This window comes from Nothobranchius furzeri, chromosome 9, assembly GCF_043380555.1.
Source record: "Nothobranchius furzeri strain GRZ-AD chromosome 9, NfurGRZ-RIMD1, whole genome shotgun sequence".
In the NCBI taxonomy this organism is placed as follows: Eukaryota; Metazoa; Chordata; class Actinopteri; order Cyprinodontiformes; family Nothobranchiidae; genus Nothobranchius; species Nothobranchius furzeri.
In genome coordinates, this window is record NC_091749.1 from 1642995 (window position 1) to 1663408 (window position 20414).

A 20414-nucleotide genomic window follows, 5' to 3' on the forward strand; every position below is an offset into this window, starting at 1 on the left:
GACAGTAAAAGTGCTAGTAATATTATTTAGATCTATTTATGTTTGTTTTGAATTAATTTCCCACTAAAATCAGCATCTCATAGAAAAAATATCCATACTTTTTTGCTATATTTTTCATAATTCAGAAACAAAAGTTTTTTTAAACATGACAACAAATCTCTTCTGATTTTAGGTGAGAGAATAAACATCAGATTCTAATCTCTAAAAAATCTGATCTAATCTAATTATAGACTTTCTTAGAGTTACTTTTTGCCTCAAATATCTGAGAATAAGTGATCAAAACTTCCATTTATTCTCATTATTTCTTCACTGTGCTTTAACAGCCTCAGCGTGTACGCAGGTATCTGAAACCGCAGCACCTTGTCTGTGTTAGAGCCTCCATTGTGTTTATCACGGACCTGTCTAATTACTGGAAAACCTGCTTCTGACCTCTTCATATCAGACTCCGCGCTGAGACATGAAGAACGACGCAGAAACAACAAAGACTCTGTCGAGTATCTCTGAACACCTCCAAATCTGAGACCATGGTTCTCGACCGGAAAAGGGTGGCTTGCCAACTCCGGGTCGGGGGAGTGGTCCTACCTCAAGTGGAGGAGTTTAAGTATCTCGGGGTCTTGTTCACGAGTGAGGGTAGGAGGGATCGGGAGATCGACAGGCGGATTGGTTCGGCGTCAGCAGTGATGCGGACGCTGAGCCGATCTGTCGTGGTGAAGAGGGAGCTGAGCCAGAAAGCCAGGCTCTCGATTTACCGGTCGATCTACGTCCCAATCCTCACCTATGGTCATGAGCTTTGGGTAATGACCGAAAGAACGAGATCGCGGATACAAGCGGCCGAAATGAGTTTCCTCCGTAGGGTGGCCGGGCTCAGCCTTAGAGATAGGGTGAGGAGCTCGGACATTAGGGAGGGACTCGGAGTAGAACCGCTGCTCCTCCGGATCGAAAGGAGTCAGCTGAGGTAGTTTGAGCATCTGGTCAGGATGCCTCCTGGACGCCTCCCCGGGGAGGTGTTTCGGGCATGTCCTGCCGGCAGGAGGCCCCCGGGTCGACCCAGGACACGTTGGAGAGGTTACATCTCCAATCTGGTCCGGGAACGCCTTGGGGTCCTGTCGGAGGAGCTGGTGGAGGTGGCCGGGGAGAGGACGGCCTGGAGCTCCCTAGTTGGGATCCTGCCCCCGGGACCTGGACCCGAATAAGCGGAGGAAGATGACGACGGCGTTTAATTCACGACTTTGCAGCATTTTCTCCTCCGTGCTCTCTCACGCTTGTTTTGGTGGTTCGGGCACGCTCCACACACGCTCCGGATCTGCGTTAAAGTCCCGCCTCTGTTTGACTGACAGCGACAGCCAGATTTCTCCACAGTTTCTTCTATAAATAAGATTGAAACTCTAAACGGGAAACTGCGAGACATGAGTCTCAATTTGTTGGGCATGTGAAAAGTCATGAAAATGAAGGACTGTCCCGCACAAAGCGAGACATCTGATCACCCTATCTGAATTGTATCAGATGTATAAATATTACATGTGTATAATTATTGCTTTATACAAATAAAAACATGTAGTGGAGATAAATCTACCTACATTTTACTTTCAAGCTTTGTTTTCTTGTTTTTATTGAACTATTTTCCTGTCCTGTCTGTCTCTCATCTTCCTGCATCTCCTCTAAACTCTCCAGAAAATCTGCTGCCTGGATTCTTACTTTTTCACCTCATCAGTTACTTTTGAGCAGATCAAAGGATCTCCTGACCGCAAAGCGTGGTGCGCGTTTCGATGCTGCGTCGGTGAGGTGAAATCACCGCAGCACACGATGAGCGGAGCGCGTCAGGAATGGTTAAAAGACAGAGTACCAGAGGATATAAACAGATATGAACGGTCATGGGTTAATAATAATGTTGTGTTGCGCCACCTTGAGAATGCATCGGGCGCCGGACGCAGTGGGCGCACCAACGATCAGCACTCTGCGCCCTCTCCGCTCAACAGAACCCCGCTACGCTGAGAGTCCATAAATATTGTAATATAGGCAGAAACTGGATCTCTCCCTGAAAGATATCTAGCCCCATAAGTCGATCCCTGCTCCTGGTTGAAAAACCGGACATTTTGCTCAACGTAGGAAACAAGTGGACATGTCCGGGGGAAAGAAGATGTATGGTCAGTTTACAATAGCACCAACCGTAGATATGTACCAACTAGCGAGAAAAGCTATTTTTGATCTTTTTCAGCAGCGGTTTTCGGTGCACCGCTGCGGATACAGCACCCCTGTAGTGGCACAACGCTGCAACTGCAGTTAAAATAACATCCATATAGCTGGGGCAGAGTGAAATCAGGCTGGGGCGGCACAAAAATAGCTGGAGGCGGCCGCCACGCAAATTTGAACGCAGGAAAAACCCTGGTCCTGCACTCTCTGCGTAAAAGCCTAGCTGCACTCCTCAACCTACTCGAAGCTCCTACAGGACTTTACAACTTAAAAGTTAAAATAATCACATGTGATGAATTAACATGATGTTTAAATAAAAGGTTTGAATAATCTGTGCTTCAATCAATGAATTTGAAATGAATATTGTTCTTACAATGATCCATTTATATCACAAATCAGTGTGTAATGATTTAACAAGTTACTCGTTGTTTACACTCAAACACATTACAATAAGATACTCATTAAGGTTAATATTCACCTCACATAAGAGTTTTAAACATTCTCATTCACTAAGTGTTAACAAACTTTTGTATCTGAAGAAGGCGTGGCTTTCTGAGGGATGTTAGTAAATACTCAGAAACGTGTCAAATTCTGATTGGCCAAACTTGGCCAGAACGTATAATGTGGTGGTTTATTAAAACAGGAACTACTTCCTGATGAGTTCAGTTTCTAGCTGGCTCTTGAACTGACCAATTTGGGAACAAGCGTCTTTGAGACATCTCTTCTGACCTACAGTCAAAAGCCTCTTTGCAAGCTGATACAGCCAAACAGCTCTTTTAAGAGCCAAACATCCACGTTGGACGCTGTAAGCATTCCAGCTTCCTGTTGTGACTCGGAGACATCTCAAGACCGGACGGGTCGTATCGGAGCTAATCTACGCCTTCGGGTAAATTGAGGTCGAGGTTCACCGGACTTCTGACGGTCCTGGATCTGCACTGGGGGTCTCCTCAAGGGTAGTAGACACAACAGATCGCATCTGATGGCTTTTATAAGTAAACAACTCTCTAGTTATAACAAATAAATTCTTTTACAACCCAGGCTTCACGATTTCTTTCAAATTCAAAGAATGGTTTTGCTAACACATCAAGCTTTCATTGCATTTCTGCACATTAAATCACTCCATATCCATTACACCACATCTCATTATTCACATGTTGTCATGTGTAAATTATTAGTTTAGGAAAAAGAATTAAATTAATTTTATAAACCATATACTGACTCTGACTTAATTAATACGAAGTGTGTTTATGGTCCCTGAAGAAGCAAAGAACCCAAGAATCTTCTGATTAACATTCAAAGATCAATCATATTTTTATGGAATAGGGGTTGCATGACTTAACTTTTTTTAAAGTCGACAGTCAAGTAATGAAAATCGAGTCGACTTTGACAAGTCGTTGATGACATCATACACCCAAAGTGGCGCGGGGGTGGTGGTGGTGCGGGGGGGGTGGGTGGTGGGTGGGTGGGTGGGGGGGGGTTCGCTGGAGTTTTTGACAATTAAAATTGCGCCCACATTTTCAAAGTTAAACACATTTCTTTTAACAACGGTAGTTTCTGCTTCAGCCCTCCCCCCCCTCCCCCTGCTTCAGCCCTCTCCCCCCTCCCCCTGCTTCAGCCCTCTCCCCCCTCCCCCTGCGCAGCGGCCACAAACTCACTGATGCGCCTGCAGCCTCTCGGAGTTCCTGCTGCTCTAAACATTAAAATAATTATTTCATTTTCTGTTCCTCACTTCTGATTACCTTCAATGGTGTCTGTTTGTTGCAACCAGCAGGTACAAAAACTAACTTGTTTTTATTTGACTATTTTTCTGTCCTGCCTGTTTATTATCTTCCTGCATCTCCTCTCAATCCTAAAGAGAAACTGCTACCTGGGTTCATATATATTCACCTTATGAGTTACCTTTGAACTGCAGTTCTAAAAGATCTACCGACCGCAAAAACAGCGGAGTGTGTGCTGCTCGCCAGCCGCATCAGTGAGGAGGGTCACTGGAGGACAAGGTGATGCGCCCCGCTCCACAGCAGCGAAAAGCATCAGACACAAATAAAAGAATAAAAGACAGAAAACATAAAAGGAAATGAGGCGACATGAACGATCGCGTGTTAAATTAGTTTTTGAGGTGGCGAAACCTGATTTGATAACGTTACTGTGGCCGTGCTCAGGACGCAGATGTCTGGAGCGCGTCAACAATCAGAGCTTTGCATGCACAAGCTGGTTAAGGTTAGGATGGGGGTGAGGGGAAGGTTAAAATGCAAGAGGGTAAAGGTCACATTTTGGTCAAATGTCCGTTTTACGGCGGGTGTCAGTACCGACGCTCTGGCACAGCGCATCGCCTCCCAACGCGCAGGAGCTCGTCACCTGCTGCCTTTTCCGAGGACTGCATCTTGCCGGTCATTATCACGTGACAGCGACTAGTCGATGACAGGCATAAAAAGTCACTACAGAGCAGAGAAGTCGACTAGTCGACTAGTTCATACAACCCCTAATATGGAATCATCACACCTTATTGGTCATAATTAACTAATGTATTCCACTACACTCTAAATCCGAGACCATGGTCTTGAGTCACAAAAGGGTGGAATGCCTTCTCCGGGTTGAAGATTGGATGCGCTCATGAAGGCAGGCGTAGTGATCAAACATCCCTCTACCTCAGGTCAACATCTGTAGTTGTTTTAGTAGGGATGGGAACCTTTGACATTTGAATCGATACGGTACGAATTCCCGGTACCTCCGAATTTATACCGGTACTTAACGGTATTGATTTTCGATTATTTTAAGTGTTTCATAATTATTTAAATCTCTTTTTTAATTACATATATATTATCTTCCCAATATTTAACCATAATTGATAAATATCATGATAAATAACAGACAGCTGTTTGTATTTTATCATCGTGGTGTTGTACAAAATTCTTCCACATGAGAACCTTTAACAACAACAGTTTCTAAATGATGCAAAAACAAACCCAGCTCCATGTACTCCTAATCCTCTTCTAATCCCTCTGGAATAACTCTGATGAGGAGACCATGTATTATAAACTACAAATGAAACTAAAACAAACTTCGATACCATATAACAGTTTGTATTTTAATGTTGTGGTGTTTCACTAACAAACCCAGCTCCATGTACTCCTGTTCCTCTCCTTTCCCCTCTGGACCAACTGTGTGATGGTGGGTTCTTGTAGTTTTATAAACTGTGTGATGGTGGGTCCTTGTAGTTTTATAAACTGTGTGATGGTGGGTTCTTGTAGTTTATAAACTGTGTGATGGTGGGTTCTTGTAGTTTATAAACTGTGTGATGGTGGGTCCTTGTAGTTTATAAACTGTGTGATAGTGGGTTCTTGTAGTTTATAAACTGTGTGATGGTGGGTCCTTGTAGTTTATAAACTGTGTGATGGTGGGTCCTTGTAGTTTTATAAACTGTGTGATGGTGGGTTCTTGTAGTTTTATTAACTGTGTGATGGTGGGTCCTTGTAGTTTTATAAACTGTGTGATGGTGTTTCCTTGTAGTTTATAAACTGTGTGATGGTGGGTCCTTATAGTTTATAAACTGTGTGATGGTGGGTCCTTGTAGTTTATAAACTGTGTGATGGTGGGTCCTTGTAGTTTATAAACTGTGTGACGGTGGGTCATTGTAGTTTATAAACTGTGTGATGGTGGGTCCTTGTATTTTATAAACTGTGTGATGGTGGATTCTTGTAGTTTATAAACTGTGTGATGGTGGGTCCTTGTAGTTTATAAACTGTGTGATGGTGGGTCCTTGTAGTTTTATAAACTGTTTGATGGTGGGTCCTTGTAGTTTTATAAAATGTGTGATGGTGGGTTCTTGTAGTTTTATTAACTGTGTGATGGTGGGTCCTTGTAGTTTTATAAACTGTGTGATGGTGGGTCCTTGTAGTTTATAAACTGTGTGATGGTGGGTTCTTGTAGTTTTATAAACTGTGTGATGGTGGGTCCTTGTAGTTTATAAACTGTGTGATGGTGGGTCCTTGTAGTTTATAAACTGTGTGATGGTGGGTCCTTGTAGTTTTATAAACTGTGTGATGGTGGGTTCTTGTAGTTTATAAACTGTGTGATGGTGGGTCCTTGTAGTTTATAAACTGTGTGATGGTGGGTTCTTGTAGTTTTATAAACTGTGTGATGGTGGGTCCTTGTAGTTTATAAACTATGTGATGGTGGGTCCTTGTAGTTTTATAAACTGTGTGATGGTGGGTCCTTGTAGTTTTATAAACTGTGTGATGGTGGGTTCTTGTAGTCTTATAAACTGTGTGATAGTGGGTCCTTGTAGTTTATAAACTGTGTGATGGTGGGTCCTTGTAGTCTATAAACTGTGTGATGGTGGGTTCATGTAGTTTTATAAACTGTGTGATAGTGGGTCCTTGTAGTTTATAAACTGTGTGATGGTGGGTTCTTGTAGTTTTATAAACTGTGTGATGGTGGGTCCTTGTAGTTTATAAACTGTGTGATGGTGGGTCCTTGTAGTTTTATAAACTGTGTGATGGTGGGTCCTTGTAGTTTATAAACTGTGTGATGGTGGGTCCTTGTAGTTTATAAACTGTGTGATGGTGGGTTCTTGTAGTTTTATAAGCTGTGTGATGGTGGGTCCTTGTAGTTTATAAACTGTGTGATGGTGGGTTCTTGTAGTTTTACAAGCTGTGTGATGACGGGTCCTTGTAGTTTTATAAACTGTGTGATGGTGGGTTCTTGTAGTTTTATAAACTGTGTGATGGTGGGTCCTTGTAGTTTTATAAACCGTGTGATGGTGGGTCCTTGTAGTTTTATAAACGGTGTGATGGTGGTCCTTGTAGTTTTATGTAAATTACCAATGGTCAAATTTTCACCTACTAAATGACCAGAACGTAACTTTTCATTTGCAGACACAACTGTTATTTATAAGCACTTATCACGGACATAGAATCTCGAAGTGCTTCACATAGATCAAAATAAATCATAAAATCATAACAATCTCAAAATAGACATAACATCAGAAAAAATAATGTCAGAAATAAGCGACTTTACAACTTATAAGTTGGAATAATCATGAGTTGAACGAACAAAATGTTTAAATCAAATGTTTGAATTGACTGACGTCTTCAAATTGAATATTGTTCCTGCAATGATCCATTTCAGATCTTAACTACTCCAGATTAGTAGGTGTTGATTTAACAGGTTACCGTAAATCCTCTAATACAGGCCCGGGCCTGTATTTGACTCAAGCTCATCAAGCTCCAGGCCTTTATTGGAAAGAGGGCCAGTATTAGAGGCAGGCCTCCATTTCTATTTGAGCAAAATGAACTAATGGTTCGCTGGAGTTTTTGACAATTAAAATTGCGTCCACATTTTCAAAGTTAAACACATTTCTTTTAACAACGGTAGTTTCTGCTTCAGCCCTCTCCCCCCTCCCCCTGCGCAGCGGCCGCAAACTCACTGATGCACCTGCAGCCTCTCGGAGTTCCTGCTGCTCTAAACATTAAAATAATTATTTCATTTTCTGTTCCTCACTTCTGATTACCTTCAATGGTGTCTGTTTGTTGCAACCACCAGGTACAAAAACTAACTTGTTTTTATTTGGCTATTTTTCTGTCCTGCCTGTTTATTATCTTCCTGCATCTCCTCTCAGTCCTAAAGAGAAACTGCTACCTGGGTTCATATATATTCACCTCATGAGTTACCTTTGAACTGCAGTTCTAAAAGATCTACCGACCGCTAAAACAGCAGAGTGCCGCTGCTCGCCGGCCACATCAGTTAGGTGCGTCACTGGAGGACAAAACAGGTGTGTGTGTGTGATTTCTATAACAACAGCAGCGAAACGCATCAGGCACAAATAAAAGAATAAAAGACAGAAAACATAAAAGGAAATGAGCCGACATGAACGATCGCGTGTTAAATTAGTTTGTGAGGTGGCGACACCTGATTTGATAATGTTACTGTGGCCGTGCTCAGGACACAGATGTCTGGAGCGCGTCAACAATCAGAGCTTTGCATGTGCAAGCTGGTTAAGGTTAGGATGGGGGTGAGGGGAAGGTACAATTGCAAGAGGGTAAACGTCACAATTTGGTTAAATGCCCGTTTTACGGCGGGTGTCGGTACCGACGCTCTGGCACAGCGTGTTGTCTCCCGACGCGCAGGAGCTTGTCACCTGCTGACAGCAGGCTGCTGTCTTTTCCGTGGACTGCATCTTGCCGGTCATTGTCACGTGACAGCGACTAGTCGATGACGGGCATAAAAAGTCACTATAGAGCGGTGAAGTCGACTAGTGACTAGTTCATACAACCCCTGCTACTGCTCCCCAGTGTTCTGCAGCATAATCAGCACGTTCTCTTTGAACATGATTTCAAATTTTAACCTCCTCTTCGGCTCCGCACGGTTTAAGTTACCCTCGCGGTCTATCACTGGCAAATCAAAAGTGAGACGATGACACAACCGCCCCCCGTACTTGCTTGTTACCACATTCCACCCGGCCACAATTAAAAAAACGGCCATTATTCACCTCCGCCGACTCCGACACCGGCCAAAATATGATACCCGGCCATTAATTGAATACAGGCCAATATTAGAGGATTTACGGTAATCTAATCTCATACACAGTATAATAAGATAATTATTAATGATAACATCCACTTCACATAACATTCTCATTCACACAAAGAGTTAACCATCTTTGTATCTGAAGGAAGGAGGGACGTTCTGCCCTCAAACGTGTCAAATTCTGATTTACCAAATTTATAAACAATGGTATTTAATAAAACCGGCATTACTTTCTGATTAATTCAGTTTCCAGCTGACTTCCGATTCGGCCAGTGTGCTTTAGATGATTGTGACTGAGACAGCTAGTCAAGTCTAACTCAGAATGTTTTCCCCTGCCTGTTTTGGATCTCAATGAGATCTTGGATCATCTACCAAGAAAGTTCTGCGTAAACCATTCTACCCAGATCAGTACTCATCATCGGACAAGTTTGGGAGCTTGACCTGGGTGTTGGATGACCAGAGAAGATCTGGCACGAGGTTTTATGGAACATTCATAAGTCGTGTGAGGTTCATTATTATTCAGTTCAAAGTGATGCGCCGTTTTCATTGGTCCAAAGACAGACTTGTCCGACCCAACAGACATATTGGTGTTCTACTTTTGGTACACTCATCCAGATTAGTAGGACCTCTGACCTCTGTACCGCTTTGTTTCTACCCTGGTGGTGATGAGCTACGATGTAGCCACAGCTACCCTGGGGCACACTGACATAGGCGAGGCTGCTGAACACGGGTGCCACCGGTCCCACCAACCACCACCAGCAGGTAAGGTGGGTTATGTGTCTTGCCCAAGGACACAACAGCAGAATTCTCTGGTTGGAGCCGGAGTCAAACCTGCAACTGTACAATTACTGAACAACCCAACTATCTTCTGAGCTACTGCTGCCCCTCCAAGATATAAAGCACGGGGCACATCAAAACAAAACCATTAAAAACATTTTAAAATATATAAAACAAAATGGGGGAAAGGAAAAAATTTAGATTAAAAAAATGTGAAGAAAAAAAAAGAAAAACGCAATCATGGCATCTTGATGAAGACAGAATTGAAAGAAACAGCATGAGGAGAAGGTACTCATGAAAAATGAGCAGAAGGTCACCTCAAAACCAGCCTGAACAAGTGAGTCTTCAGCTGCTTTTAAAGGAGACCACTGAGTCCAGTGATCTCAGGCTCAGGGGGAGAGAGGTCCAGAGTCTGGGGGCCACAGCAGCAGATGATCTGTCACCTTTGACCTTTAGCCTGGTGCTGCACAACCAGTAGGCTTTGATCACTGGACCTCAGGGACCTGCTGGGGGTGTAGGGACTAAGAAGATCACCAATGTAAGATGGTGCTTGTCCATGTAAGGCCCTATAGACCAGAACCAGGATCTTGAATGAACCCTGAAGTTGACTGGCAGCCAGTGAAGCTGGAGGAGAAGCGGGGTGATGTGGGGGTGTTTGGAGGACTTGGTCAGAAGCCGAGCACAGGCGTTCTGAACCACCTGTAGACGGTTCAGGGAGGTTCTGCTCAGACACGTGAAAAGAGAGTTCAGACCAAAATGACCATAGCCCTTTTTTTTTTCACTCATTAGGCGCAGGATCGCTCGCTACCCTCGCTCACAGCAAGCTGGGCTTTCTATTGTGGTGGCTCTCTCACACGGGCCCTCACCTACATTAGCTGGTTATGTGGTGAATTACAACATTAGAAATCCTAATGTTTTAATTCAATTCAATTAAAGTTTATTTCTATAACAACAAATCAGGACCAGAGTCGTCTCAAGGACCTTCACACAGTAAACATTCCAGTACAGGTCAGGTCATTAAGCCAATCAGTAACAAGTTTCCTATACAAGGAACCCAGCAGGTTGCATCGAGTCACTGACTAGTGTCAGAGTCTTTACAGCAATCCTCACACTAAGCAAGCATGTAGCGACGGTGGAGAGGAAAACTCCCTTTTAACAGGAAGAAACCTCCAGAGAATCCTGGCTCAGTATAAGCAGCCATCCTCCACGACTCACTGGGGATCGAGAAGACAGAGCAGACACACACACACACACACACACACACACACACACACACACACACACACACACACACACACACACACACACACACACACACACACACACACACACACACACACACACACACACACACACACACACACACACACACACACACACACACACACACACACACACACACATGCTTCACTGGTGTGTTTATTGTGTTTATGTGCTGAAACGAGTCAAACCCCTTCTCCACTTAATCAGGTTACTGGTACGGAAGCCTGGAAAATTCCTCAACCTTATTCTTCCCAACTGACTGATCTGATTTAACAGGGTAGACTTTAATAATGCCACAGCGGGGCCATGCCCTCATACAGCAGCACACACACTTCGAAAATAATAACAAGATTACAGTAAAACTGATTCCAGCCATGTTTGCTTATATAACGTCAATAACTTCATGCTGATGAACACATGAACATAATCGTTTGTGTGGTGGATGCAATTAAATCATGACGGTAGCTGAACATGATAGATGTCTTCTTGGCAGGAAATGATAGCTGGTGATATTGTGAATGGCATGATGTTGATAACCCCTGGTGTTTAGGAATTACTGAGACATGGAAGTATGCATCCTTCAGGTTTCTGCATATGAACCAGCCTTTTAGGTGCATGTAATCCAAACCTTTTCATTCACAGTGAGCATGCTGAATTGCATCACTGCAATAAAACGGGGGGGATCACCCCCCCCCCATACTCTTTTTCAAGAAAATACCACCTTTGGAACTAGCTTTTATCCTTTTTGTAATTTTTACTGTAAGTTTTTTATTCTATTTTTAGCTTTGACATCAGTACAGACAGCAAAGTAGGAAGTATTTATGACAGTAAGGCTTTGATTTGGATCGAGAGGCTCTTTCTGATTTTCATCTTGATGGACAAGTAAAAAAAATACTTTCTTCTTCTACGTCTTCAGTGTTGTCCTGCTGCTAACGTGTGTCACACTGACCCATCTAAGCACTGACTCACTGCTTTACCTGCTTTGTTGGGTCCTCCTGTCACCTACTTTGACATCATTTAGAGAAATTCACTCACATGCACACACGCCGACCTCATATCTTGGTTTATCTGATGAGAAGTCACAGTACATGCCCTTGTGTGGATCACACACATCCCTCTCATTGCAGGACTCTCCAATCTGCCGTGCACAGCTCTTGCAACAGCCACAGCCATCCAGGACAGAGCTCACCCCGGGGGAGCAATAAGACCTCTCGCCACATTTGCAGGGCCACTGGCAGAACTGGCGACGTTCAACTGGAGCCTTCCCTCTTTGGGGGGGCAGCTGATGGCCACTGACATTCTGTTGAAAGGGGAAAAACAAAATGTTGTTTGAATTTGCTTCACATTATGATGCAGCTTTCAGACACACTGAATTGGCATTTATCTTAACACGAGAACTCCCAGTGCCAACTGGCACTATCACCCCCCCACCCCAGCTCAGGGGTAGGGAACCTGTAGCTCTTCTGATGACTGCATGTGGCTCTCAGATAATTCACAGAAACCACAGTGTTAAGCATAAAAAACATTCTTGTGCATTTTAACAGCCATCCATTTTCTACCGCACCTGTTTCAGCAACACGTTCTCACTCCCAGCGCGTCAAAAACAAACACTTGGTCAGCCACCCTCCGCGTCAAACCCCTGATGCCAAACGTGCTCTTTTTCATCACTTATGTGCGAAATGGGGGTTTTCTCCTTTCTGACTGCAGATCCTAATGCAGCGTAAAACTGACGCGGTGGGATGTCCGCTGATGCGGCACCGAACCAGCTCATTTAACCACACCTAAACCTTAACCTTTCACTATTTATAACCTTCCCCCACCCTCATCCTAACCTTCACCCTCTTGCTACCTAAAACGTTACTCTCACTGTGACCAAGCGTTTGTTTCCCATGCATTCGGACTGAATTTTCGGATTTGCCGCCCAGGCAAGGGTTACAAATACCCCCTACTTCTAGCCTGCACCTTGGTAGTTGAAACCTCCCCGTTGCGGGTACAAACCCAACTAATTTTATGTGGGAAACAAACGCTTGGTCACTGTTAGGGTAACGTGTTAGCTATTAAGATGGTTAAGGTTAGGATGGGGTGAGGGGAAGGTTAAATAACAAGAGGATGAGGTTAGGGCGAGGTACAATGAGCTCGTTTGGTGCCCCGACAGGAGACATCCCGTTGCATCAGTTTTACGCTGCATTGGGATCTGCAGTCAGAAAGGAGAAAACCCCTTTTTCGCACATAAGTAACAAAAAAGGGCACTTTTGGCATCAATGAGCTAGAGGTGATGAGAAAATGTTGGTCTTATTTAAAATTGCACACATTTAGTTGTATCCAGTGTTTAAAACATATATATGGCTCTCATGAAAATACATTTCAAAATATTTGGCTTTCATGGCTCTCTCAGCCAAAAAGGTTCCTGACCCCTGCTTCCAACCTCCCCTGTTTCCCTCGGACCAAGTAAGTGCCGCCTCTTCGGTTCCACAGTTTCTCCGTGGGGCCCGGCGTATGTGGACACAGACCGTCGCGGCCCTGGGACGTACGGCCGAGCGCAACAAGACAGTTGCTGACCGGCACAGACGTCCTGCTCCTCAGTACGTTCCTGGACAACGGGTGTGGCTGTCCGCCAGGGACATACGCCTGAGAGCCTCCAACCGGAAGCTCTCTCCTCGTTTCATTGGTCCCTACACCATTGCTGCAGTCCCTAGCCCCTCCACTGTCCGTTTAAACCTTCCTTCCTCCCTTAGGGTCCACCCTGTGTTTCATGTGTCCCTCGTCAAGCCTGTTTTGTCTAGCACCCTGTGTCCCTCTCCTGTTCCTCCTCCTCGTTTCTTTGAAGGTGGCCTGGTTTATCCGGTCCGGCGGCTCCTCAACGTTCGTCCCCGGGGACGGGGACGGCAATACCTTGTTGACTGGGAGGGTTTTGGCCCCGAGGACAGGTCATGGGTCCCTGGGTCTTTCATTACGGACCCTTCTCTCATCACAGATTTTGAGACCTCCAGGGCCTCGTCTTCTTCCTCCTCCTCCTCCTCCTCCTCCTCCTCCTCCTCCTCCTCCTCTGCTAGGCCGCCAGGGGGCGGCCGTTGAGGAGGGGGGTACTGTCAGGATCTGGGGTGAGTCTGCACATTCCTCTAATCACCTTAAGTCGTTGCAGGTGGGCGGCTCCGGAGAGCGGCCAGCTGCGGTGATTTCCCTCATCAACTACAAGGAGCTGGAGATCACTTCACCTCGCCGGAAGATTACTCACCTTGGGTAGCTCTTGCCACTATAGAAAACTACAGCTTTTTTCTTGCCTTATATTTGTCCGTCGTTGTTGTTTTTGATGCCCTCTGCCTTCCCTTCACCAGGAATTCTCACCACGAACCTTTTCTACAATAACCTGGTTTTCATCTCCAAGCCTGATCTCCCTCCTCACCCGAACTGACCCGCTCTCCCACCGCTCACCTCCCTTGGATTTTGGATTCGCGCTGACGTTTCTCACCCCAGTCCTGGCTACCCTCCCAAGCTCTGGATTTCAGCCCCCACAGTAAGATCCACTACAAACGGAGTCCTGCAAATTCTATTCCCCGCTGCCCAACCCTGACAGTGTTTGTCTCAACAGACCCAGCCCTGGAGCTGTGCTCAACATCACCGCCACACCTGGCGGTGCACCTTTAGTTCTCCTTAAAATAAAACATTTATTTTTTCCTACCTACGTCTCCTAGTGTGAATTCTGCATGTCTTGGGTCAGGAAACTTCCCTCAGTCATGACACCGGATCTCCCACACCGGATACGTTTAATGGAGCCAGTTGGGGGATTTATTTAGGTTTTCCCTGTTTTTAACATAACTGACCTGTGTAGCACCTCCTTTTTAATCTAGTATATTTTTATCTGTATGTTTTTAGATAAATTAAATAAAGGCCATTATTGTATTTAAGAACACCAGTCTGTTGCTCTGTGGGTGCACGGACCTACGTCCTTTTAGTTCCCTGGAGCCTACTGGCTCTGCGGTGGTGTTTGTTATGTTATGAGATAGTTCAGGAAGAACTCAATTACCCAGAAGGCAAGACAACAAGGGGGAGAACGCCATGGATGATACAGGAGCGGTGGCTGGTGTTAAATAAAAGATCTGAAAAGGAGTTTTCACGCCTCGTTTGCTTATTATAAGATTAAGCAAGACAACACAACGTTTGTCACACAGGACTTGACTTCATTAACACAGTTAACCAGAGTCGTGACAGAGGCACCATTCCCAGGACACAGTGGTGAGTAGATCTGGCAGTCATCAGCATAAAAATGAAACTCAGCACCACGGAAGACGGACCCCAGCAGAAGCAAATAAATGGCAAATAGGAGTGGACAAAGAGCTGAGCCCTGCAGAACCCCCCAACGCAGAGCCCCCCAGGAGGAAAACACTTCCGCCATTTTCACACAAAACCTCCTACCATGGAGGTATGACGGAAACCATTAAAGTGGTCCCCACCCACGGCTCCAACCGATTAAGCAAAATATCTTGGTCAGTCGTATCAACGGCTGCAGTTGGATCTAATAACAGCAGCATACACACACATATATGTGCTTTTTCTCCTAATGACAACAGGCATTGTGTTTCCTGCATTGAGCAGACTCATGTGGAGCATGCATCACCATTAAAACCATTGTTTGTTTGCCTTAACAGTAACTCTGGAAAGATTGGGTCAGTGTCTCTCTGATTCTTGTTAGCTGAACATCTGATAATGTCTCCTTCGGTACCCCAGGGCACAGACGTCAAACTCAGGCCTTCGAGCCAAATTTGGCCCGCTGTCTGTTATTTGGCCCGCAAGATCAAATATCAAATACATATTAAAGTGGCCCGCTGGCCGATTTTGCTGCAAAGACTACAAATCCCATAGTGCTTTGCGGCGTTAGCGCATCTGACGAAGCTCCCCCTCCTTTTTGTTTACATTCATTAGCATCCATGCTGCTAGCATCAGCATCTGCAGCGATACCTCCTCAGTCTTGGACGAACTGCAAACATTCCTCTTAGTTCACTCAGCGATTAGCTGACTTTGAAGCCCAGAAATGAATTTTAACAGCTCAGTAATCTGTTCGACGCAGAAAGCTCACCAACCAACCTCCTGATGGAGCTGGTTTAACTTCAGTTTAGCAACACGCCCAAGTCAGTATGACTCTACGGTTGCTGTAGTGTTTCATCTTCCTTCCCTGACCTACTGACCAACCGCATGGTCCAGCTGCTCAGATGCTCTCCATGTTCAGCAGCACTTATCTATGTGAGCACCTGTTGTCTGTGATGAAGATGAACAGAACAACACGGCTCCTTCCTCAGCTCAGAGCCAACCCCATTGGTGCAGGTGTCTGGCTGGAACAGGTGAGCATCACAGTAAGTCAGAGGGGAGCACACTGGGCTGGATTATTTAGGTTTTTATGCACTTTTTCTGCTCCAAAGCATGAAAGTTAATAGGTGAGATTTTGCATTTTCATATAAGAGAGTTGCTGTTTTGTGGGTTTTGTTGTTGGCCCGTGAAAAAATATTTAATCTATTTTAAAACAGGAACTGGAAAGATTACGGATACATAAATAGAATAGAAATAGATTAGAAAATCGCTTTATTGACCCTCAGTGGGGAAAGCTTGGTGTCACAGCAGCAACAACGTTCATTACAGGAGTAAAAAATAAGAATAAAGAGTAAACAACAAGAAAACCTAAAACAAATACTTCAGAGATTCAAAATATGAAAGATTTCAAAATTGCAGAATTTTTACACAAATTAAGGAACGGAAAAAAAAGATTGAGACATAAGTAGCACATCCCACAGAATTGTGTTTTTTCTTTCAAATTTGCTTTGGTTACTCCACATTCAGTTACTGCAAACTAAGTTTGCTTCCAAATGAAGCGGTTCAACCACGCAGATCTGTAGATTAAGGAAAATGTGCACACATGCTGTCACTTTTTCAAAGGTCCTCGTGGCAGGGGTGAGGTGGTGCTCACTCCTCACCCCTGCCACGAGGACCCAAGGGATAAACCGTCAACCCTGCTCAGTGGCCTGCTTTCCTCGCGGGGTCACACCCATCAGGACAGTGGGAGGGTCATAACTTTACCTGTGGAGTTACTCCACCCTTTTTCCCAAGTCTGGGCTCCTCTTTCACACTGGCTTCAGCATCTCCTCAAGAAGGGAGAGTGCTGATTATTCATGACCTCCGGAGCTCGTTGCTGACCTGCACACAGCCACAGTAACATGCTCAAAGTGGCGCCAGCAAAAACAACAACCTAACACACGATTCTTTGTTTCTGCTCATATTTTCTGTCTTTTACTCACGTCTGACACGCGCCGCCTCAGCACAGCTCATAACCCGTGCTCTGGTGGCATCACCTCTGCCTCGGCTGTGGCACAGAGATGTATACACCACAATGTGTCAAAAAAGAATTTATGACCCTTTGATCTATCTGTCAACTTATGATTTTTATCCTTTGATGTTTAATTTATTAACTTGTTGTTTTATTAGGACTTTGATCTTTATGTCAGGAAAGGACTTATGATAGGATGTCATTTGATAGTGACTCATTTCCCTCTGGGATTAATAAAGTATCTTTGAATTGACATAATCAACTTCCACACTACAGTCACCAGCCGTGACCCCTCCTCGCTCCACACGTCTGGTAAGGAGATCATTAGAGTTAGACTTGCAGATGAGAAATGAGTTTCACATTCGATCCAAGAAAGACACCTCCTCCACCACATCACTGCAGGAAAATGTCCATAAACCTTTCAAGGAGCAAGTTCAAGGGGCAGAACCAGTTATCTGTGCTGAATGGCCAGGGTGCTAAAATCACCTGCTGAATCACACTGACTTCAACGAACCGATGGACACACACACACACACACACACACACACACACACACACACACACACACACACACACACACACACACAGAACCAGAATCTGATAATAGTCTTTTACGTGCACAACCAGAACCATTTGAGTTATTTTAAGTGAATAATAAAGCCTGGTTTATGCTTCTCCGTCAGCTCCGCAAGGGACAGACACGCACGGATTGACGGAAGCGTTTTGCTCTCCTACTTCTCCGTCTCCTGGGGAGTGTTGCAAAGCAATTGCCCGGCAGGACAACAGAGGGCGTAGCGCTGTTCTGTGGTATCCTGTCATGTATCGGTCCAAGATCGTGTGTTTATGTTGTGTTTTTTGTGTATATAAGAGACTTTTAACACGGACGTATTTGTCTCTCATTCTCCCACCTCTTCATGCGCTCACCACCTCTAAACCCACGTTTCCTGTCATTTCCGTCCACAAATAAAATGCTTGCTGCGCATCTTTTCACTCCTCCAGTCACGGGAGGATGAAACGTTCATATTTTTAGAGTTTTTTCGCGAGGTATTCTTCAAGCTTCTCCGTGTCTGCCGCTAGTTAAACTCGGCTCTCTTTGCAATGGCGGCGCTGTAAACAACAGCGGCATCCTGACCAATCACAAGCTTGCGTAATCCGTCTCGTTCGATGGATGTTTAAAAAAGTGGGCTCGACTCCGTACGTACTTGCGTGCCTGCCGGAGCCCTACGCAAGGACGGATAATGGCGTTGCATGTCTCCACACTGACGCAGACGGAGAAGCATAAATCAGGCTTTACTCTGGTGTGTGTGTGTGTGTGTGTGTGTGTAATGAATTATTATGATACGTAAAGTTTTGCTCCTGCTTCAACTTATTACCCCACGTGGATACCTTACTAATTTGCTGACTTGTGTGCTTCCAAAGAGATTATGCCAGACTGTTGAAACCATAGACTGTTCTTCGGAGTGGGGTTTGTACCTCACCACTGTTGGCCTCTTCCGGGGGGAACTACACCTTCCCTTGTCATCGGGGTCCCTTTAGGACTCTGGTTTGTTCAACGCCAGGCGGTCTCTGCACGGACCACTGTACCATTGAAAAGGGGGGATATGTAACAGAAAGAATGACTCTTATTTTTCCCTCCTCTGCACAGGACTAGTCTGCATGATATGGTCTCAAGGTCTCATGCATTCCTTCTAACCTGCTTATTTTCAGCTCAACAGAAGAATGAAGAATGAACTCTTTTCTTTTAATTAATCATAGAACTCTATTTTAATAAAGCTAATGCATCAAAGTGTTAGTCAATGAATAAGATGTGACCGATCTCTGAAATCAAAATATTAATTACTTTATTATGATCCTATAGAATATAATAAGTAATATGACTTTAAATGTTCCAACAGGACTCATTTCACGTAGCGTTAAAAGACATGACACATTCCTTTCACTGATCCAATCAGAATCTGACAGATCTGACGGAGGCGTGGTTCTGATGGTGTTTGGTAATTTTTCATTCGACAATAAACCATAACATCCGAAGTATAAAACTATGCCACGTCATCTCTAACGCCAGTTCAAAGCGTTCCAGAGAAAGTGACGGAGTGGCCAATCCTGACCTCTGCTCTTCAACCGAAAGAACCAACGACAAGCTGAAAAATGTGTTTATTCCAACTGCGGCAACAGTTTTTTTCAGAATAAGAGCTGAACCATCAAGACCCAGGCTTGGGTCTCACCAGACGCCAAAAAACTGTTGTGTACCCGGAAGTAACTCACAGAATGGACTGATCGGAACTGCTGCTTTTCCTACCGGCTCAGTTCCAGAGAGGGTCAAGCTGGACCTCAATATTCCTGATCTGAAGGGTAGGTAGACCGGCAAATGGTGTTGCATGTGTTTATGAACCTCCTAACCAAAGCTTAATGCAAAGACATCACCTTCAGTTCCCGTCAGAACTAATCGCTTCTTCGGATTTGCTGGTTCTGATTAACATCACACGTCATCCATTCACCGTCTCATCCACTATGGTTACACCACACATTTAGTTTTAAAGTCAGTCTAGTTAAATTTTTAGTAATAAAATTCTTAACTTTTAAAGGGACTTTAGGGAGTTTTGAATTTTTATGCTCGCGATTGCCCCCTCAGGCCAAAAGCGTAACGGCAGCTTCAATAGGAGGCTCGTGCATGAGGCGCGCATGCTGTACGTGCACACTCCTTAACGAAAATAACAGCTGAGACGAAGCTCTGTGAAGCTGATGGGGGTCAGCTTCACAGAGCTCTGAGAGCTGACAGTCCCTTGTGTGTGTGTGTGTGTGTGTGTGTGTGTGTGCGTGTGTGTGTGTGTGTGTGTGTGTGTGTGTGTGTGTGTGTGTGTGTGTGTGTGTGTGTGTGTGTGTGTGTGTGTGTGTGTGTGTGTGTGTGTGTGTGATCCTGGTGAAGGAAACTAGAACCAAGCTGCTAAAGGAAGAACAGCGAACAGGTGATGCTTGAATAACTAAACTGTGTTATAGAGTCTGACAGCTGCTGGGAAGAATGGGCTCCTTCTTATACTATGGGTGTCAGCTTAGACAACACCCTCTCCTCCCCAGCCAGCAAGCTGGACTTCCCTGGACAGTCCAGAACAGAGCTGACCTGTCCCCGTCTCGATTCCAGCCGTAACGGATGGTGCTGGGTCGTACGAGGAGTCTCATGGAAATGTGGGGAAAGTCTTCAAACTCCAGACGACGTCTGTTGGCTGCCCTGAACCTTCTCACTGGATCGAATGAAAATGGCCGACAGAAAGAAGGTCCATTTGTGTCAACAGCCACGCTCCGGCGTGTCACCGTTGTCTGGAAGAAAACAGAAATAGTTATGTTGCTT

At 44.8% G+C, this 20414-nt stretch overlaps 2 protein-coding genes across 2 annotated transcripts in view; one reads left to right on the forward strand and one right to left on the reverse strand.

Annotated features, from left to right (window-relative positions):
* ccn6 (cellular communication network factor 6) overlaps positions 1–20414 on the reverse strand; it is a 63924-nt gene that overhangs the window by 11611 nt on the left and 31899 nt on the right. Inside the window, exon 2 of the mRNA XM_054732428.2 lies at positions 11791–12055. Within this exon, the coding sequence (XP_054588403.1) occupies positions 11791–12055 (265 nt within the window). The remainder of the gene's footprint in view (positions 1–11790; positions 12056–20414) is intronic.
* Positions 13004–16091, forward strand: LOC139071870 (uncharacterized). Its single transcript, XM_070555212.1, has 2 exons — positions 13004–13995; positions 14091–16091. Exon 1 carries the CDS (start codon positions 13138–13140, stop codon positions 13828–13830), a length of 693 nt encoding a protein of 230 aa, XP_070411313.1. The 5' UTR covers positions 13004–13137; the 3' UTR covers positions 13831–13995; positions 14091–16091.